The sequence below is a fragment of the Scyliorhinus torazame genome, chromosome 10 (genome assembly GCF_047496885.1).
Source record: "Scyliorhinus torazame isolate Kashiwa2021f chromosome 10, sScyTor2.1, whole genome shotgun sequence".
NCBI classification, from domain to species: Eukaryota; Metazoa; Chordata; class Chondrichthyes; order Carcharhiniformes; family Scyliorhinidae; genus Scyliorhinus; species Scyliorhinus torazame.
In genome coordinates, this window is record NC_092716.1 from 127,593,429 (window position 1) to 127,616,321 (window position 22,893).

At 52.0% G+C, this 22,893-nt stretch overlaps 1 protein-coding gene across 2 annotated transcripts in view; it reads right to left on the minus strand.

Annotated features, from left to right (window-relative positions):
• Nucleotides 1-22,893, minus strand: part of LOC140384866 (zona pellucida-like domain-containing protein 1) — a 518,683-nt gene that overhangs the window by 457,741 nt on the left and 38,049 nt on the right. For both annotated transcript variants that reach the window (XM_072466811.1, XM_072466810.1), the window contains exon 3: nt 4,728-4,954. In XM_072466811.1, coding sequence (XP_072322912.1) covers nt 4,728-4,954 — 227 coding nt within the window. The remainder of the gene's footprint in view (nt 1-4,727; nt 4,955-22,893) is intronic.

Here is a 22,893-nt window from a genome sequence, read left to right on the forward strand (position 1 = left end):
CTCACCCCCCCCCAACTGAGACTCCTCACCCCCCCAAACTGTGAGACTCCTGACCCCCCCAAACTGAGACAACTCACCCCCCAAAACTGAGACCCCTCACCCCCCAAACTGAGACTCCTCACACCCCCAAACTCAGACTCCTCACCCCCCAAACAGAGACACCTCACCCCCCCCAAACTGTGAGACTCCTCACCCTCCACAAACTGAGACTCCTCACCCCCCCCGAACTGTGAGACTCCTCACCCCCCCGAACTGTGAGACCCCCTCACCACCGTCAAACTGAGACTCCTCACCCCCCCCAAACTGAGACTCCTCGCCGACCCCAATGTGTGAGACCCCCTCACCCCCGTCAAACAGAGACTCCTCACCCCCCCCAAACTGAGACTCCTCGCCCACCCCAATGTGTGAGACCCCCTCACCCCCGTCAAACTGAGACTCCTCACCCCCCCCAACTGTGACTCCTCACACCCCCAACCTGTGAGACCCATCACACCCCCAAATTGTGAGACCCCCTCACCCCGTCAAACTGAGACTCCTCACCCCCCCAAACTGAGACTTCTCGCCCACCCCAATGTGTGAGACACCTCACCCCCCCAAACTGAGACTCCTCACCCCCCAAACTGTGAGACCCCTCACCCCCCCAACTGAGACTCCTCACACCTCCAAACTGTGAGACCCATCACCCCCCCAAACTGTGAGACTGCTCCCCCTCCCCCAAACTGAGACTCCTCAGCCCCCAAACTGAGACTCCTCATCCCCCCAAACTGAGAGTCTGCACCCCCCCAAACTGAGCCCCTCACACACTCCCAAACTGAGCCCCTCACCCCCCCAAACTGAGACCCCTCACCCCCCCAAACTGAGCCCCTCACACACTCCCAAACTGAGCCCCTCACCCCCCCAAACTGAGACCCCTCACCCCCCAAAACTGAGACCCCTCACCCCCCCAAACTGAGTCTCCTTACCTCCCAAAACTGAGTCCCTCACCCCCCCAAACTGTGAGACTCCTCACCCCCGCTAAACTGAGACACCTCACCCATCCCAAACTGAGACTCCTCACACTCCCAAACTGAGATCCCTCAGCCCCCCACAAACTGAGCCCCTCACCCCCCCAAACTGTGAGACCCCCTCACCCCCGTCAAACTGAGACTCCTCACCCCCCCAAACTGAGACTCCTTGCCCACCCCAATGTGTGAGACATCTCACCCCCCAAACTGAGACTCCTCACCCCCCAAACTGTGAGACACCTCACCCCCCCCAACTGAGACTCATCACTCCCCCAAACTGTGAGACCCATCACACCCCCAAACTGTGAGACTGCTCCCCCTCCACCAAACTGAAATTCCTCACCCCCAAACTAAGACTCCTCACCCCCCCAAACTGAGACTCTGCACCCCCCCAAACTGAGCACCTCACACACCCCCAAACTGAGCCCCTCACCCCCCCAAACTGAGACCCCTCACCCCCCAAACTGAGACCCCTCACCCCCCCAAACTGAGACTCCTTACCCCCCAAACTGAGCCCCTCACCCCCCCAAACTGTGAGACTCCTCACCCCCGCTAAACTGAGACACCTCACCCCTCCCAAACTGAGACTCCTCACACCCCCAAACTGAGACCCCTCAGCCCCGTCAAACTGAGACTCCTCACCCCCCCAAACTGAGACTCCTCGCCCACCCCAATGTGTGAGACATCTCACCCCCCCAAACTGAGACTCCTCACCCCCCCAAACTGTGAGACCCCTCACCGCCCCCAACTGAGACTCCTCACACCCCCAAACTGTGAGACCCATCACACCCCCAAACTGTGAGACTGCTCTCCCTCCACCATACTGAGACTCCTCACCCCCCAAACTGAGACTCCTCACCCCCCCCCAAACCTAGACTCTGCACCCCCCCCAAACTGAGCACCTCACACCCCCCAAAAATGAGCCCCTCACCCCCCCAAACTGAGACCCCTCACCCCCCAAACTGAGACCCCTCACCCCCCCAAACTGAGAATCCTTACCCCCCAAACTGAGCCCCTCACCCCCCCAAACTGTGAGACCCCCTCACCCCCGTCAAACTGAGACTCCTCACCCCCCCAAACTGAGACTCCTCGCCCACCCCAATGTGTTAGACATCTCACCCCCCCAAACTGAGACTCCTCACACCCCCAAACTGTGAGACTGCTCCCCCTCCACCAAACTGAGACTCCTCACACCCCCAAACTGAGACTCCTCACCCCCCCAAACTGAGACTCTGCACCCCCCAAACTGAGCACCTCACCCCCCCCAAACTTAGCCCCTCACCCCCCCCCCCAAACTGAGACCCCTCACCCCCCAAACTGAGACCCCTCACCCCCCCAAACTGAGACTCCTTACCCCCCAAACTGAGCCCCTCCCCCCCAAACTGTCAGACTCCTCACCCCCGCTAAACTGAGACTCCTCACACCCCCAAACTGAGACCCCTCAGCCCCCCACAAACTGAGCCCCTCACCCCCCCCAAACTGAGACTCCTCACCCCCCCAAACTGAGACTTCTCACCCCCCAAACTGAACCCCTCAGCCCCCCACAAACTGAGCCCCTCACCCCCCCAAACTGAGACTCCTCACCCCCCCAAACTGAGACTTCTCACCCCCCAAACTGTGAAACTCCTCACCCCCCCAAACTGAGACTCCTGACCCCCCCAACTGAGACCCCTCGCCCACCCCAAACTGAGACCCCTCACCCCCCAAACCGAGACTCCTCACGCCCCTCACCCCCCCAAACTTAGACTTCTCACCCCCCAAACTGTGAAACTCCTCACCCCCCAAACTGAGACCACTCACCCCCCCAAACTGACTCCTCACCCCCCCAAACTGAGACTCCTCACCCCCCAAACTGTGAGACCCCTCACCACCCCCCAAACTGAGACCCTCACCCCCCCAAACTGAAACTCCTCACCCCCCCATACTGTGAGCCCCCTCCCCGCACCAAACTGAGATTCCTGACCCCCCAAACTGTGAGACGCCTCACCCCCCCCAAACTGAGACTCCTCACCCCCCCAAACTGAGACTCTGCACCCCCCCAAACTGAGCCCCTCACACCCCCCCAAACTGAGCCCCTCACCCCCCAAACTGAGACCCCTCACCCCCCCAAACTGAGACTCCTTACCTCCCAAAACTGAGTCCCTCACCCCCCCAAACTGTGAGACTCCTCACCCCCGCTAAACTGAGACACCTCACCCCTCCCAAACTGAGACTCCTCACACTCCCAAACTGAGACCCCTCTGCCCCACACAAACCTGCCCCTCACCTCCCCAAACTGTGAGACCCCCTCACCCCCGTCAAACTGAGACAACTCACCCCTCCCCAACTGAGACTCCTCACCCCACCAAACTGAGACTCCACCCCCCCCAGACTGAGACCCCTCACACCCCCCAAACTGAGACTCCTCACCCCCCAAACTGAGACTCCTCACCCCCCCAAACTGAGACACCTCACCCCCCCCCAACTGAGACTCCTCACCCCCCCCAGACTGACACTCCACACCACCCCAAACTGTTAGACTCCTGACCCCCCCAAACTGTGAGACTCCTGACCCCCCCAAACTGAGACAACTCACCCCCCCAAACTGTGACCCCTCACCCCCCAAACTGAGACTTCTCACCCCCCAAAACTGTGAGACCCCTCACCTACCCAAACTGAGACTCCTCACACCCCCCAAACTGAGATCCGTCACCCCCCCAAACTGAGACACCTCAACCCCCCCCAATCTGAGACCCCTCACCCCCCCAAACTGAGACACCTCACCGCCCCAAACTGAGACTCCTCACCCACCCAAACTGAGACTCCTCACCCCCCCCAGACTGAGACCCCTCACACCCTCCAAACTGAGACTCCTCACCCACCCAAACTGAGACTCCTCACCCCCCCCAGACTGAGACCCCTCACACCCTCCAAACTGAGACTCCTCACCCCCCCCAAACTGAGGCTCCTCACACCTCCCAAACTCAGACTCCTCCCCCCCAAACTGAGACTCTTCACCCCACCCCGCACACTGAGACTCCACACACCCCCCAAACTGAGACTCCTCACCCCCCCAAACTGAGACTCATCAGCCCCCCAAACTGAGACTCCTCACCCCCCCAAACTGAGACACCTCACCCCCCCAACTGAGACTCCTCACCCCCCCAAACTGAGACTCCTCACCCCCCAAACTGTGAGACTCCTGACCCCCCCAAACTGAGACCCCTCACCCCCCAAACTGAGACTTCTCACCCACCAAAACTGTGAGACCCCTCACCTACCCAAACTGAGACTCCTCACGCCCCCCAAACTGAGATCCGTCACCCCCCCAAACTGAGACACCTCAACCCCCCCCAATCTGAGACCCCTCACCCCCCCAAACTGAGACACCTCACCGCCCCAAACTGAGACTCCTCACCCACCCAAACTGAGACTCCTCACCCCCCAAACTGTGAGACCCCTCACCACCCCCCAAACTGAGACCCTCACCCCCCCAAACTGAAACTCCTCACCCCCCCATAGTGTGAGCCCCCTCCCCGCCCCAAACTGAGACTCCTGACCCCCCAAACTGTGAGACGCCTCACCCCCCCCAAACTGAGACCCCTCACCCCCCCCAAACTGTGAGACCCCTCACCCCCCCAAACTGTGAAACCCCTCACCCTCGCAAACTGTGAGACCCCTCACCGCCCCTCTCCTGTGGGACATCTCTAACTGCCCCCTGCCCCCCAGGCAGTGACACTGTACCTGGAACACATTGCCACACTTTCCGATGATGTCATCAGTAATGGGGAAGTGAAAATGGAGCACAGGTATGCTCAAATTCCAATGCGCTTCACCATAACAATCCGGATCGGTAAACACACTGTTCATGGCCAACATCATCTCATTGTATCCTGAATAATAGACTGGACATAGCAGGATGCTCAAAGTAACAGACTGCTGACCACAAACGACCACCAAATCACTGCTCTCTGCAGAGAGAGAGAGAAAATGTAAGTGAGAGAACGAGATGTTTATGTGAGAGAGAATGGGCTGTATTCTTAAAGTGCTGTTAGGACACTGTTGTAAACCCTTTGTCTGTTCTCTGTGTTCTTCTTAACCCCGGTCCTGCTGACTGCCTTTGATCTACCATCTTCTTCCTATCAGCTACAACACTGACATTTTTACTTAAACTTTAGGCAAACCACAGACTTCAGGATACCTTTCAGCAGACTTTAGTTCAGAGAATTGCAGGTTAGGTGGATTGGCCATGCTAAATTGCCCTTAGTATCCAGAAATTTGAGGGTCAGGTGCAGTTATGGGGTTGCAGGGATAGGGTGGGAGCCTGGATAGGGCGCTCTTTCAGAGAGTTGGTGCAGACTCGATGGGCCAAATGGCTTCCTTCTGTACTGTAGTGGTTCATATGAAACACGCCTGGTTTAATGGATCTGCCCAAGACTTCACTTTTTGATTCTGTGGCAGAGCCCGTGACGTTAGTTTGATAGATTTGCAAGCAGCTAATCGGTGAATCTGAAATTCTGAACTATCAACTGTTGTTGCTTGCGATTGGTGGAGCTATTCAGAATCTTCCGGAAGAAAGGAGAGTCATTTGGAGAGCTCTGTTTTGTCCTCATTCTGAAGAGAGATTCAGCCTGGAAGCAGCTGGAAGACGCTCTCTCTCTGCCAGGTGATTTTAAAAACTCCTAGTCAGGTTAGTGAAGGCATTCCTATTTAAAAGGCAGACAGCAGTCAGAACTGTGAAGGGAAACGTCTGGAGTGAAAAATTGCAAAAGCTTCTCAACCAGGTTTGAGTCCTTAATCCTCTGAATGAATGGCTGGGAAGAACCTAATCTGAGAACACTCTTTATAATACAGCTGAGGTTTCTGTACAAAGATCAGGCAAATGGAAAACACTGTAATAGTCTCAGGTTTAAAGTCTCAGTAAAATCTCGGGGAGACAGTTGTTCGGAGCTCAGAATTGCACTGATCTGAATCACCTGTCCGAGCTCCATCTGGTAGTCAGAGGTCAGAAGTGCACTGACTTGAATCCCTGATTCCCCAGAGGGTCGCATTCGGAGAAAACCGACGCCTTCAGAGGCCATAACCGCAGCAGCGAAGATTCATCTCAAACCTTTTCCTTCAATTTCCATTGTTTTAATTCTGCCCCTCCCCTTACTGTGTGTCTATTTTGTGTGTCTGGGGGGGGAGGTGGGATGGGGTTTTGGGAATAGGGAGACTAGCAGTCCACAGTGCCAATTAATTCCGTTATATGTTCAGCTCTACTCTTGTTATAAATAAAGTTTGTTAATGTTTTACATATAAATCAGGGGCAGGATTCTCCGGTCGCCGATGCCGAAATCGCGTTCGGCCGGAGAATACCCGATTCCTTTTTTTTTCAAATGTATTTTATTACAAACATGTATCAAAACAGGTTACAGCGAACAAACACCCCGGGAAACATTCTTCCCAACAATCAACTATACAGTCTGTACAGATTTTCCTCCTTTTTCACACACCCCCTCCCCCCCTGTGACGAACAGCTCCTCAAACACAGTCACAAACATCCCCCAACTTTCCTCAAACCTGCCTGCTGAGCCCCTTAACTCATACTTTATCTTCTCTAACCGCACAAAGTCATACAGGCCACCCAACCAAGCTGCTACCCCCGGTGGCGACGCCGACCGCCACGCCAGCAAAGTTTGTCGCCGTGCAATCAGAGAGGCGAAGGCCATGACATCGGCCTTCCTCCTCTCCATGAGCTCCGGCTTCTCTGAAAACCCAAATATCGCCACCAAAGGGTCCGGGTCCACCTCCTCCTCCACTGTCCGGGCTAAGACTGCGAACATTCCCGCCCAGAATCTTCCCAATTTTTCACAACCCCAAAACACGTGCGTGCGATTTGCTGGCCCCCGCCCACACCTCTCACACTCATCTGCTACCCCCTGAAAGAACCCACTCATTCTCGCCCGAGTCATATGCACCCTGTGCACCACATTAAACTGTATCAGGCTCATCCTTGCACATGAGGAGGTCCCGTTTACCCTTCGCAGTGCCTCACTCCATATGTTCCCCAATTGATCTTTCCCCCCAACTCCGCTTCCCGTTTCTCCTTGACCTTCACCACCCACTCCCCCAGTCACTTGCATATATCCCCAATTCTTCCCGCCCCTTCCACATCCGGGCGCAGCAGTCGCTCCAGCAGGGTATGTCCCAGCAACCTAGGGAACCCTCTCCAGACCTTTCACGCAAAGTCCCTAACCTGTAGATATCTGAACTCACTCCCTATCGGCAGCTCTACCCTCTCCCTGAGCTCCTCCAGACTGTATTCCTCCAATTACAGACCCCTCACCTTGACCAGCCCCACTTCCCTCCACCTCCTGTATACACTATCCATCCCCCCAGCTCAAACCCATGATTCTCGCACAGCAGCGTTAGCACCAACATCCCTTCCACCCTAAAATGCCTCCTCAGCTGATTCCATATCTTCACCGTGGACTGCACCACTGGGCTCCCTGAATACCTACTCGGAGCCATTGGCAATGCGGCCGTCACCACAGCCCTCAAGCTAGACCCCTTACAAGATTCCTCCTCCATCCTAACCCACTCTACCCCTTCTCCTTCCCACCACTGCCGCACCTTGTCCACATTGGTCACCCAATAATAATGAAGCAAGTTCTGCAACGCCAACCCCCCTGCTGCCTCTGTAGCAGGGTCCGCCCCACCCTCGGCACTTTCCCCACCCATCCAAAGTCAGAAATTTTCTTTTATTTCCTTTTCTTTACATGTACTTAGTGATCTGTTGAGCTGCTCGCAGAAAAATACTTTCACTGTACCTCGGTACACGTGACAATAAACAAATCCAATCCAATGATCCAATGATTGTGTCCACTTTCCGAGAAAAGGCCTTTGGTATAAAGACCGGGAGAGCTTGAAAGATAAACAAGAACCTCTGCAGAATATTCATTTTCACCACTTGGATCCTCCCCACCAGCGTTAAGTACTGTGTATCCCACCTCTTAAGTTCCTCCCTCGCCTCCAACACCAGCTTCGTTGAGTTCCACTTGTGAAGTCTCGCCCATTCCCTCACTACCTGAATCCCCAAATACCTAAACTTTTCCCCCGCTACCGTAAATGGCATCCCCCCTAAATTAGCCCGCTGTGCCGGCTCATTCACCGGGAATACGTCGCTTTTCCCTACATTCAGCTTGTGTCCCGAGAACCCTCCAAACCTCCCCAACAGGCCCATAATCCTTCCCACACTCTCCAACGGATCTGAAACATACAGCAGGAGGTAATCGGCACAAAGCGACACCCGATGCTCCTGTGCCCTCATTATCCCCTGCCACTCTGCCGACCCCCTGAGAGCCATCGCTAATGGGCTCTATGGCCAGCGCAAACAGCAGCGGCAACAGCGGGCATCCCTGCCTCGTACCCCTGTGAAAGTCAAAACTTTGTGAGCTCATATCATTCGTCCTCACCCTCGCTCTTGGTGCCACATACAGCAACCGCACCCATGTCACAAATCTCAGCCCAAACCCAAACCTTCCCAAAACTTCGAACAAGTACCGCCACTCCACCCGATCAAATGCCTTCTCCGCGTCCGTGGACACCACCACCTCCGGTACCAGAGCCCCCGACGTATTCATCACCACATTCAACAGCCGTCTTATATTACTCGCGAGCTGCCTGCCTTTCACAAAGCCTGTTTGATCTACTGCCACCACCCCGAGGACACACTCCTCCATCCTCCCTGCCAACAACTTAGCCAATACTTTCACATCCGTGTTCAATAGTGATATGGGTCTATACGACCCACATTCACCGGGCCATTCCCTTTTTTCGGGATTAGTGTGATCACTGCCTGCGTCTTCATCACCGACAACTCCCCCTTCTCCAGTGCTTCATTAAGCGCCCCCAGCAGATGTGGTGCCAAGTCCGCCACAAATTCCTTATAAAATTCCGCTGGTACCCATCTGGCCCAGGGGCCTTCCCCAACTTCATACTCCTGATACTATCCAGCACCTTCCTCATCCCCAGGGGCTCCTGCCACGCCTGCCTCTTTGCTACCTCCACCTGGGGAAATTCCAGCTCATCCAGAAATCACCCCATGTCCCCCTCCTGTCCCCCCGGATCTGCCTCACAAAGTTCCTGGTAGTACTTTCTGAATCCCTTACTTATCTTCTGTGGCTCTGACACCACATCCCCAGCCCCAGTCCGTATCTTCAATATATCCTTGGACGCAGCCTGCCTCCGCAGCTGATGCGCCTTCTCCCCATACTCGTATTGCACCCCCCTTGCCCTACGCAGTTGCCCTACCGCCCTCCCTGTTGTCAGCCTGTCAAACTGACCCCACAACTATTTCCTCCTCGCCAATCCCTCCACGGTGGGCACCCTCGAATATTCCCTGTCCACCTCCACTATCTCGCTCAGGAGACGGTCATATTCTGCCCTCCTTTCCTTATCTGCATGAGCTGTAAACAAAATAATTTCTCTCCGGACCACTGCCTTCAGTGCTTCCCATAAAATGCCCACCGACACCTCTTAATTCTGATTCAACTCCACATAATCCTTAATCGCTGACCGCACTTTATCACAAAAACCTCCATCCGCCAACAACCCCGAGTCAAACCTCCACCCCGGCCTCTGCTCTCGTCCCGTACTGAACCCAATATATCCAGCCAGTGGGGTGCATGGTCCGAGATAACTATCCCCGCATACTCTGCCCCCTCCACCCCAACCAAAATCTCCCAACTCACTGCAAAGTAATCAATCCTCAATACACCTTATAGACGAGTGAAACAAAGGAATACTCCCTTCCCCCTGGGATCTGAAAATGCCATGGTTCCACCATACCCATCCTCTCCATAAACCCCCCCGATCTCCCTCGCCATTCGTACCCTACCCATCGACCTGGGCCTCGACCTATCCACCCTCGTCTCTAGGACACAGTTAAAATCTCCTCCCATGATCAACTGGCGTTTCGCCAAATCCGTGATCGCTGCCAGCAACCCCATTGTAAAACCCACATCGTCCCAATTTGGGGCATACACATTTACCAACACTACCGGGGCCCCTTCCGATACCCCACTCACAATCACACATCTCCCGGGTACCTCACCTCCTTCGCACTCGCAAATCCATTTTTTTGCTCATTAAAATCGCCGCTCCCCTCAATTTCGAATCAAACCCCGAGTGAAAAACCTGCCCGACCCACCCCTTCCTTAACCTAACCTGGTCCCTCACACGGAGGTGTGTCTCCTCCAAAAAGACCACCCCCGCTTTCAAGCTCCTGAGGTGCGTGAACACCCGAGACCTTTTAACCGCCCCATTCAGTCCCCGGACATTCCACGTTGCAAGCCGAACCGGAGGCTTGCGCCTCCAATCCCCTCTACCATCCGTCATCTTCCCCACTTAACTCCTGCCCCTTTAATTCCACCCTGTACCTAGCCCATCCCAGATGGCCCCTTCCTCCGCCCATGACCATGTCATCTCTCACCCCTTGCCACGTCGCAACAGCCTCCCCCCCTTCCCCCCCCCCCCCCCCCACCAGCCTCCCCCCCCACACCCTCCCCCTGCCACCCCTCTCGGATTTCTCCTCCACCACCTCACTTCCGTTCATCAGCATAACCTGCGAGCACAGCAGCTCCTGCCCAAAGGCATTTACCAATTACCTCCTCCTCCACACCACCCCCCCCACTCCTCAGCTCAAGGAGAAAGACTCCCTGTCGACCTTACCCTCCCCGCCCAAACAAAGACTTCTCCTGAACTCCAGGCAGCCTTCTCCAAAAGCAAGCAAACAAATGTTAAACATAAACAGTCCTAGAAAACAGGAGGGGGGACGAGAACATCCATCCCCACATAAACCTTCCACCCCTCACAATCCCAACAGTAACAAGCAAACACATCCCCCCCAAAAAAAGATGAACATTCCCCAATCTTTACCTCCATTTCAAACATGCTCCCAACTGTCATGGGAATGTCACTTTAAGAAATGTTTGTCTTCTCAAATGGCTGCAATGATGTCATTGTGTGGGTGGAGTTGGGCTCTGGCTCTGCTTTTTGGTCTCTCTCTCTGCTAAAGAATGTCTCCAGATTACTTGATAACTTCACAGTAATACCGGTTTTCTGTAAGGAATGCAAACCTAATGTTTTGTCGGAGAAAAGGGTGCTTGGCTTATGGATGTTGTTCGGAAAGTTATTAAGGGTTACCTATAGAATACTTTATCTTTGCGGGGGGGTATCTGTGTTGCTAGTTGCTAAGATGTTCACTGTGTGTTTATAAAATGTTAACTAGATTCATAGAATAAACATTGTTTTGTTTAAAAATACTTACGATCTCTGTTGCATAACACCTGTAAAGTGGATCCTTGTGCTCCCCATAACCAAAATTTATAAAAAATTGTGGGTAAGGGGAACTCCATGATACACTTTGGTGTTCTCTAAACCCTGGCCCATAATACAACCATTACAAAGTGGCAGCACCCCGGTTCCCAAGCATTGTCCACTCAGATCTCCCCCAATCTATGCTCCTAAATGGAGTCTTCTGCTGCTTTTGGGGTCTCTAAATAATACTCCCGGCCTCCGAACGTCACCCATAATTTCGCCGGGTAGAGCACCCCAAACTTGATCTGCCGCCGGTACAGCACCGCCTTGGCCTTGTTGAAACCTGCCCGCCGTTTTGCCAACTCGGCTCCGATGTCCTGATAAGTTCAGACCCTATTCCCCTCCCAGTCGCAGCTACGCTTCTCCTGGCCCATGGTAGAATCTTCTCTTTCTCTTCAAATTTGTGGAGCCTCACGATTACCACCGGTGGCGGCTCCCTGGCTCTAGGCTTCTGCCTCAGGGACCTGTGCGCTCTGTTGACTTCAGGCACCTTATCCAGCACCTTTTCTGCCACCAGCCCTGCCAGCATCTTTGAGACGTACCTCCTGGCATTCACACCTTCCACTCTTTCAGGCAGGCCCACTATTCACAGGTTCTGTCTTCTCGAGACATTCTCCTGCTCCTCCACCTTTGCCTTCAACGTTTTACAGAAGTCTCCTAAGAGCCCCACCTCCACCTCCAGAGCCACCACATGATCGCTCCTTCGATCTCCCGTATCTGCGACCCCTACACTTCCAAATACCTCTCCACCCGTTCCAGAGAACGCTTCAGGGGTGCCACAGCTTCTGCAATGGCCTTTGCGAAACCTTTTCAAAGTTGTTCCCTCTGTTGCTGATTTTCAGCTTTAATAAAGGCCATCAAGTCAAGCTGAAGCCTTTTAACCTGATCCGGCCCGTCCCCCGCCTTTCATGTCTTTTGTTGTTGCTGCAGAAGTCTGCTCCAACCTTTCAGCCAAATCTCTCACTGTTTTCTGCCGGGTCTGGTAACCAGCAGACATACCATTCCCTTGGGAAAGTACTCCTCCAACACTCACCTACGTCTTTTCATCAAAATTCCACCCTGTGTTGGTTAAAAAGAGCTCTTTTCTGTGACCCTGGGCAGGAGCTGCCTTGTATGTGACCACTTACTCCATGGCCCACACCAGAAGCCAAGAATACCTGATTCCGACCAAATCGGGGCTGCGACGCTTTTGCGATGCTCCACCTCCTCCAAAGCGGCGTACTCTGTGTGCACACCACGCCAAGTATCGACGGCCTCAGGACTTTGCCTGAGGCCCGCCCCCTGATGCTCCACCCCTGACCGAGTTCCCGATGGCGTGGGTGTCATGTGACCGCACTCGTTGGGAACTCGGCTGCGGACTCAGTCAAGCGCCGCCACAGTCAGGGGAGGGCCTATCCATGGGCAGGGGAGGACATTATTTAGGGCTGGAGGCACTGTAGGGGGGGTGGGGGGGGTGGTCCGGGATGCGCGAGCCAGCCGAAGGAGGGGACTATTTTGCGGGGCTGGGTCCGCGGACGGTCTCCGCCATGTAGCCCGGAACGGCTGCTGCAGGCCGCCACCATGCGCGGCCACGGACCCGGCAATTCTCCGAGGCGTATCGGCAGCTAGAGCCGGGTGCTCGACGCTGCCGTCCTGCTAACCCCCAGCAAAACGGGGAATGGGAAGCCGTTTTGCGCCATTTTTTCGCTACCGTTCCCACGCCGGTGTGGGGACATAGCCCCAGAATCGGAGAGTCCATCCCCTGGTGTCTGTAACTCATTGAAGTAGTCAAGGGTTAAAGATCTCAGGAAAACAGGGGCGGCAAAGTGGCGCAGTGGTTAGCACTGCTGCCTGTGGCACTGAGAACTCGGTCCTGGCCCCGGGTCACTCTCTGTGAGGACTTTGCACATTGTTCCGTGTCTGCGTGGGCTTCACCCCCACAACCAAAAGATGTGCAGGCTAGGTGGATTGGTCACGCTAAATTGCCCCTTAATTGAAAAAAAATAATTGGGAGTACTCTAAACTAATATATTAAAAAATCCCAGGGAAAGAGAATTATTGGTTCATTCACTTACGTTGGAACTCCGGGATCTGTGGGGCTGAAAGCACTGACCGGGCACTCGCCCAGGGTGTCGTGACAGTGCTGACACCGGGACTGAATCACGGCTGTTTTACGGTCATGATGGGAGTGCCGGTCTTGGAGCCATTCAGGACATGCTAATGGGCCAGCACTTCGTGCCACGTGGAGCTAGTGTGATGCCAACGCACGCCTGCGTGTGATTTGCCAGGGTCAGGATCGGCACTGAAGAGGCTGACACACACTCTCATTCCAGTCAACAAGTCACTCCCCGAAGAGCGACCCCGAGGTTCACTCACGCAGACCTGGAGACGTTGCTGGATGCCGTGTTGGAGAGGTGGGACACCCTGTCCCCGGGTGGGAATGCGGCTGCTACCCACTGATGTCAACTGGGTCTGGGCGGAGGTGGCACAGGCTGTGAGCACCTCGGGCCTCACTGTGAGGACCAGACAGCCATGCAGGAAGAAGCTGTATGACTTCCTCAGGGCGGCCAAGGTGAATCAGCACCTCCGGCTTCGACACCTCCCCAACCCACACCACACACCTCACACCTATCATGAGCACCCCTCCCTGTCCCGCCCCACCAAATGTGGACCCCAACAGACAGATCGGTAGGTGCGACTGGGCAACCCCCCAGGTCTGTGTCACATTGAGATCGTAAAGGATGGGGAGTTATGCGTCTTGAAAAACATTCAGGTGGATAAGTCCCGAGGGCCTGGATGGGATATACCCCAGAATGCTAAGAGAGGCAAGGGAGGAAATTGCTGGGGTTTTAACAGAACTCTTTGTATTGTACTGGCTACAGATAAGGTCCCAATGGACTGGAGAATAGCCAATGCTGTTCCTTTGTTTAAGGGTAGCAAGGATAATCCAGGTAATTACAGGCCGGTGAGCCTCCCGTCAGTGGTAGGGAAATTATTGGAGAGGATTCTTCGAGACAGGATTTACTCCCACTTGGAAATAAGTGGACGTATTAGCGAGAGGCAACATGGTTTTGTGACGTTGTTTCTTACTAACTTGATCGAGTTTTTTGAGGAAGTGACAAAGGTGATTGATGAAGGTAGAGCAGTGGATATTGTTTACATGAACTTCAATAAAGCCTTTGACAAGGTCCCTCATGGCAGACTGGTACAGAAGGCAAAGTCATACGGGGTCAGAGGTGAACTAGCAAGATGGATCTGTATCGTGGCTTGGTCATAGAAGGCAGAGAGTAGCAATGGAAGGGTGCTTTTCTGAATGGAGGGCTGTGACTACTGGTGTTCCGCAGGGTCAGTGCTGGGCCCTTTGCTGTTCATAGTATGGATAAATGATTTGGAGGAAAATGTAACTGGTCTGATTAGTAAGTTTGCAGATGACACAAAGGTTGGTGGAATTGCGGATAGCGATGAGGACTGTCAGAGGATACAGCAGGATTTAGATCGTTTGGAGACTTGGGCGGAGAGATGGCAGATGGAGTTTAATCTGGACAAATGTGAGGTAATGCATTTTGGAAGGTCTAATGCAGGTAGGAAATATACAGTGAATGGTAGTACCCTCAAGAGTATTGAACGGCAGAGAGATCTAGGTGTACAGGTCCACAGGTCACTGAAAGGGGCAACACAGGTGGAGAAGGTAGTCAAGAAGGCATACGGCATGCTTGCCTTCATTGGCCGGGACATTGAGTATAAGAATTGGCAAGTCATGTTGCAGCTGTATAGAACCTTAGTTAGGCCACACTTAGAATATAGTGTTCAATTCTGGTCGCCACACTACCAGAGGATGTGGAGGCTTTGGAGATGGTGCTGATGAGATTTACCAGAATGTTGCCTGGTATGGAGGGCATTATGGAAGCGAGGTTGGATAAACTCAGTTTGTTCTCACTTGAACAATGGAGGTCTACAAAATTATGAGGGGCATAGACAGAGTTGATAGTCAGAGTTTTTTCCCAGGGTGGAAGAGTCAATTACTGGGGGACAAAGGTTTAAGGTGCGAGGGCAAAGTTAAGAGGAGATGTACGAGGTAAGTTTTTATATCGAGGGTAGTCATCATAGAATTATCATAGAATTTACAGTGCAGAAGGAGGCCATTCGGCCCATCGAGTCTGCACCGGCTCTTGGAAAGAGCACCCTACCCAAGGTCAACACCGCCACCCTATCCCCATAACCCAGTAACCCCACCCAACACTAAGGGCAATTTTGGACACTAAGGGCAATTTATCATGGCCAATCCACCTAACCTGCACATCTTTGGACTGTGGGAGGAAACCGGAGCACCCGGAGGAAACCCACGCACACACGGGGAGGATGTGCAGACTCCGCACAGACAGTGACCCAAGCCGGAATCGAACCTGGGACCCTGGAGCTGTGAAGCAATTGTGCTATCCACAAGGCTACCGTGCTGCCACAGGTAGTGGGTGCCTGGAACTCACTGCTGGAGGAGGTGATGGAAGCAGGGACGATAGTGATGTTCCTCAGTGACTGGAAAATGCTCTGCATTGCCTCAGCTATTTCCATCTGAGAGCGGGACATGTCCCACAGCGCCTCATTGAAGTCCATCTGGTACTGGGTCACGTCCCCCAGCGAGTTGGACCGATGCCCTCAGGCATGGCTGTCACTGACTGTACCTGGTAGAGGCAGGAATGCCCAGGAAAGACAGCATTCGGAGATCTGCTGGATCTCAGGACCCAGCTGGGTCCCAGTCAGATGCTGAGCCTCTGGACCAGGTTTACCCGGAACTGATGCAGTCCATCGGGTGCAACTGTGATATTCAGAGGGGGATGTCAGCAACACTCCAACAGGTGCATAGTCGATTGGAGGAGTCCCAGAGGCTACAGGCTCAGGAGATGGCGCCGGCATTGCATGACACCGGGCTCTCCACTGCGGTCACCACCCGAGCAGTGTTGGCCTCGGTGCCACGTATTGCTGGCGCCATCTCCTGAGCCTGGACAAAAGAAATGGATGACACAGATATCGTAGTTCAGGAGGAACACTGTGAGACATTGGATGGGATAATCATAAAGAGAGAGGAAGTACTCAAAGGATTGAAATCCTTGAAAGTTGATAAATCACCAGGACCAGATGGATTGTTCCCGAGGCTACTGAAGGAGGACAGGGAGGAGATAGAAGATGCTGTGAAGATGGTTTTCCAATCCTCACTAGACACAGGGGAGGTACCAGAGGACTGGAGAAATGCAAACGTGGTTCCATTGTTTAAAAAGGGATCAAAGGAAATGCCAAACAATTATAGGCCAGTTAGTCTTACGTCAGTGTTGGGCAAATTAGTAGAATTAATCCTGAATGGTAGGACTAACTGTCACAGAGAAAGGCATGGACTAGCCAGGGAGAGTCAGCATGGATTTGTTAAAGGAAGGTCTTGCCTCACAAATTTGACTGAATTCTTTGAGGAAGTGACAAGAAGTGTTGATGAAGGTAGTGCAGTGGATGTGGTGTACATGGATTTTAGCATGGTGTTTGACAAAGTCCTACATGGCAAATTGGTGAAGAAAGTGAAAGTCCATGGGACACAGGGCAATGTGGCAAACTGGATAAATAGTTGGCTTCGTAACAGGAAACAAGATTGGCCGGGTGGTAAACAGTGAGGTTGAATGTCTTGGGTTACAGGAATATATAGATGGGATGATCAAATGGGCAGATAAGTGGCAGATGGAATTTAACCCTGAAAATAGTGAGTGATACACTCTGGACGGGACCAGTATTCAATGAACAGCATGACACTAAGAAGTTCCAAGGATCTCTGAAGGTGGAAGGGCAGGTTAATTGGGTGGTGAAAAAAACATATGGGCCTTAATCAATCAAGGGATAGATTACAAAAGCAGGGCAGTCATGTTGGTGTTGTTTAGAAATTTGGTACCACAGCTGGAGTTCTGGTCGCCAAATTATAGGAAGGATGTGATTGCACTGGAGAGGGTGCAGAGAAGATTCATAGAACATAGAACATAGAAAATACAGCACAGAACAGGCCCTTCGGCCGACGATGTTGTGCCGAACTTTTGTCCTAGATTAAGAACAAATCAATCTACACCCCAGCATTCTACCGTAATCCATGTACATAGAACATAGAAGATAGAACAATACAGCGCAGTACAGGCCCTTCGGTCCACAATGTTGCACCGAAACAAAAGCCATCTAACCTACACTATACCATTATCATCCATATGTTTATCCAATAAACTTTTAAATGCCCTCAATGTTGGCGAGTTCACTACTGTAGCAGGTAGGGCATTCCACGGCCTCACTACTCTTTGCGTAAAGAACCTACCTCTGACCTCTGTCCTATATCTATTACCCCTCAGTTTAAAGTTATGTCCCCTCGTGCCAGCCATTTCCATCCGCGGGAGAAGGCTCTCACTGTCCACCCTATCCAACCCCCTGATCATTTTGTATGCCTCTATTAAGTCTCCTCTTAACCTTCTTCTCTCCAATGAAAACAACCTCAAGTCCATCAGCCTTTCCTCATAAGATTTTCCCTCCATACCAGGCAACATCCTGGTAAATCTCCTCTGCACCCGCTCCAAAGCCTCCACGTCCTTCCTATAATGCGGTGACCAGAACTGTACGCAATACTCCAAATGCGGCCGTACCAGAGTTCTGTACAGCTGCAACATGACCGCTTGACTCCGGAACTCAATCCCTCTACCAATAAAGGCCAACATTCCATAGGCCTTCTTCACCACCCTATCAACCTGGGTGGCAACTTTCAGGGATCTATGTACATGGACACCTAGATCCCTCTGCTCATCCACACTTTCAAGAACTTTTCCATGAGCCAAATATTCCACATTCCTGTTATTCCTTCCAAAGTGAATCACCTCACACTTCTCTACATTAAACTCCATTTGCCACCTCTCAGCCCAGCTGTACCTATCCAATAGCTGCTTGAAGGTCCCTAATGTTTCCGACTCAACTACTTCCACAGGCAGTGCATTCCATGCCCCCACTATTCTCTGGGTAAAGAAACTACCTCTGACATCCCCCCTATATCTTCCACCTTTCACCTTAAATTTATGTCCCCTTGTAATGGTTTGTTCTACCAAGGGAAAAAGTCTACTCTATCTATTCCCCTGATCATCTTATAAACCTCTACCAAGTCACCCCTCATCCTTCTCCGTTCTAATGAGAAAAGGCCTAGCATCCTCAACCTTTCTTCGTAAGACCTACTCTCCATTCCAGGAACATCCTTGTAAATCTCCTTTGCACCTTTTCCAAAGCTTCCACACCCTTCCTAAAATGAGGCGACCAGAACTGCACACAATGTGTCCTTACCAAGGTTTTGTACAGCTGCATCATCACCTCACGGCTCTTAAATTCAATCCCTCTGCTAATGAACGCGAGCACACCATAGGCCTTCTTCACAGCTCTATCCACTTGAGTGGCAACTTTCAAAGATCTATGAACATAGACCCCAAGATCTCTCTGCTCCTCCACATTGCCAAGAACTCTACCGTTAACCCTGTATTCTGCATTCATATTTGTCCTTCCAAAATGGACAACCTCACACTTTTCAGGGTTAAACTCCATCTGCCACTTCTCAGCCTTGCTCTGCATCCTATCTATGTCTCTTTGCAGCCGACAACAGCCCTCCTCACTATCCACAACTCCACCAATCTTCGTATCGTCTGCAAATTTACTGACCCACCCTTCAACTCCCTCATCCAACTCCCTCATGAAAATCACAAACAGCAGAGGACCCAGAACTGATCCCTGTGTTACGCCACAGGTAACTGGGATCCAGGCTGAATATTTGCCATCCACCACCACTCTCTGACTTCAATCAATTCACCAAGATGTTGTCTGGATGGACCATTGAAGTTATGAAGAGAGGTTGGATAGGCTTGGGTTGTTTTCTCTGGAGCAGAGAAGACTGAGGGGTGACCTGATTGAGGTGGACAAGATTATGAGGGGCATGGACTGGGTGGATAGGGAGCAGCTGTTCCCCTTAGTTGTGAGTCACAAGGCGAGGGGCGGGAGGTTGAGGGAGGATTTGAGAAAACACTTTTTTACCCAGAGGGTCGTGACGGTCTGGAATGCACTGCCTGGGTGGGTGGTAGAGGCGGGGTGCCTCACATCATTTAAAAAGTACCTGGATGAGCACTTGGCACGTCATAACATTCAAGGTACTGGACCAAGTGCTGGCAAATGGGATTAGGTAGGTGGGTCAGGTTTCATTTACATGTTGGTGCAGGGTCGATGGGCCGAAGGGCCTCTTTTGCACTGTGCGATTCTGTGAGAGGGAATGAGTGTATGAGAGAGCGGGAATGTGTGTGGGTGTGTGAGAGAGGGAATGTGTGTGTGTGTGTGAGAGAGAGAGAATGTGTGTGTGAGAGAGAGTGTGTGTGAGAGAGAGTGTGTGTGTGAGAGAGAGTGTGTGTGAGAGAGAGAGTGTGTGTGAGAGAGAGAGCATGTGTGAGAGAGAATGTGTGTGTGAGAGAGAGAGTTGCGTGAGAGAGAGTGTGTGAGAGAGAGAGTGTGTGTGAGAGAGAGGGAATGTGTGTGTGTGAGAGAGAGAGAATGTGTGTGTGAGAGAGAGAGAGAATGTGTGTGAGAGAGAGAGTGTGTGTGAGAGAGTGTGTGTGAGAGAGAGGGAATGTGTGTGTGTGAGAGAGGGAGAATGTGTGTGAGAGAGAGAGAGTGTGTGTGAGAGAGAAGGAATGTGTGTGTGTGTGTGAGAGAGAGGGAACGTGTGTGTGGGTGTGTGAGAGAGTGTGTATGTGAGAGAGCGTGTGTGAGAGAGAGAGAGTGTGTGAGAGAGAGTGTGTGTGTAAGAGAGAATGTGTGTGTGAGAGAGTGTGTGAGAGAGAGGAAACGTGTGTGTGTGAGAGAGGGAATGTGTGTGTCTGTGTGTGAGAGAGAGTGTGTGTGTGAGAGAGAGAGCATGTGTGTGTGAGAGAGGGGGAATGTGTGTGTGAGAGAGAGCTGATTGTGCAACTGGAGCTGCTTGTTGAATTAGAGCTGATTGTGCAACTGGGGCTGCTTGTTGAATAGGAGTTGATTGTGCAACTGGGGCTGCTTGTTGGATTGGAACTGATTGTGCAACTGGGGCTGCTTGTTGAATAGGAGTTGATTGTGCAACTGGGGCTGCTTGTTGGATTGGAACTGATTGTGCAACTGGGGCTGCTTGTTGAATTAGAGCTAATTGTGCAACTGGGGATGCTTGTTGGATTGGAACTGATTGTGCAACTGGGGCTGCTTGTTGAATAGGAGTTGATTGTGCAACTGGGGCTGCTTGTTGGATTGGAACTGATTGTGCAACTGGGGCTGCTTGTTGAATTAGAGCTAATTGTGCAACTGGGGCTGCTTGTTGGATTGGAACTGATTGTGCAACTGGGGCTGCTTGTTGAATTAGAGCTGATTGTGCAACTGGGGCTGCTTGTTGAATTGGAGTTGTTTGTGCAACTGGGGCTGCTTGTTGAATTGGAGCTGATTGTGCAACTTTAGCTGCCTGTTGAATTGGAGCTGATTGTGCAACTGGGGATGCTTGTTGAATTGGAGCTGATTGTGCAACTGGGGATGCTTGTTGAATTGGAGCTGATTGTGCAACTGGGGATGCTTGTTGAATTGGAGCTGATTGTGCAACTAGGGATGGTTGTTGAATTGAAGCTCTTTGTGCAACTGAAGCTGCTTGTTGAATTGGAGCTGTTTGTACAACTGGGGCTGCTTGTTGAATTAGAGCTGATCGTGCAAATGGAGCTGCTTGTTGAACTGGAGCTGTTGTGCAACTGGAGCTGCTTGTTGAATGAGAGCTGTTTTTACAACTGGGGCTGCTTGTTGAATTGGAGCTGATTGTGCAACTGGAGCTGCTTGTTGAATTGGAGCTGTTTTTAGAACTGGGGCTGCTTGTTGAATAGGTGCTGATTGTGCAACTGGAGCTGCTTGTTGAATTGGAGCTGTTTTTAGAACTGGGGATGCTTGTTGAATAGGTGCTGATTGTGCAACTGGAGCTGCTTGTTGAATTGGAACTGTTTCTGCAACTGGGGCTGCTTGTTGAATTAGAGCTGATTGTGCAACTGGGGCTGCTTGTTGAAATGGAGGTGTTTGTGCAACTGGGGCTGCTTGTTGAATTGGAGCGGATTGTGCAACTGAGGCTGCTTGTTGAATTGGAGCTGTTTGTACAACTGGGGCTGCGTGTTGAATTGGAGCTGTTTGTGCAACTGGAGCTGCTTGTTGCATTAGAGCTGTTTGTACAACTGGGGCTGCTTGTTGAATTGGAGCTGTTTGTACAACTGGAGCTGCTTGTTGAATTAGAGCTGATTGTGCAACTGGAGCTGCTTGTTGAATTGGAGCTGTTTGTTGAATTGCAGCTGTTTGTGCAACTGGGGCTGCTTGTTGAATTGGAGCTGTTTGTGCAACTGGGGCTGGTTGTTTAATTGCAGCTGTTTGTACAACTGGGGCTGCTTGTTGAATTGGAGCTGTTTGTGCAACTGAAGCTGCTTGTTGAATTGGAGCTGGTTGTGCAACTGGAGCTGCTTGTTGAATTGGAGCTGTTTGTGCAACTGGGGCTGGTTGTTTAATTGCAGCTGTTTGTACAACTGGGGCTGGTTGTTTAATTGCAGCTGTTTGTACAACTGGAGCTGCTTGTTGAATTGGAGCTGTTTGTGCAACTGGGGCTGCTTGTTGAATTGGAGCTGATTGTGCAACTTTAGCTGCTTGTTGTATTGGAGCTGTTTGTGCAACTGGAGCTGCTTGTTGAATTAGAGCTGATTGTGCAACTGGGGCTGCTTGTTGAACTGGAGATGCTTGTGCAACTGGGGCTGCTTGTTGAACTGGATCTGTTTGTGCAACTGGGTCTGCTTGTTGAATTAGAGCTGATTGTGCAACTGGGTGCTTGTTGAATTGGAGCTGATTGTGCGACTGGAGCTGCTTGTTGAATTGGAGCTTTTTGTGCACTGGGGCTGCTTGTTGAATAGGAGCTGATTGTGCACTGGGGCTGCTTGTTGAATAGGAGCTGATTGTGCAACTGGGGCTGCTTGTTGAACTGGAGCTGTTTGTGCAAATGGAGCTGCTTATTTCATTGGAGGTGTTTGTACAACTGGGGCTGTTTTTTGAATTGGAGCTGATTGTGCAACTGGAGCTGCTTTTTGATTTGGAGCTGTTTGTACAACTGGGGCTGCTTGTTGAATTAGAGCTGATTGTGCAACTGGGGCTGCTTGTTGTATTGGAGCTGTTTGTGCAACTGGGGCTGGTTGTTTAATTGGAGCTGTTTGTACAACTGGAGCTGCTTGTTGAATTAGAGCTCATTGTGCAACTGGGGCTGCTTGTTGAACTGGAGCTGTTTATGCAACTGGGGCTGCTTGTTGAACTGGAGCTGTTTGTGCAACTGGGTGCTTGTTGAATTGGAGCTGATTGTGCGACTGGAGCTGCTTGTTGAATTGGATCTGTTTGTGCAACTGTGGCTGCTTCTTGAATTGGAGCTGTTTGTTCAACTGGAGCTGCTTGTTGAATTGGAGCTGATTGTGCAACTGGAGCTGCTTGTTGAATTGGAGCTGCTTGTTGAATT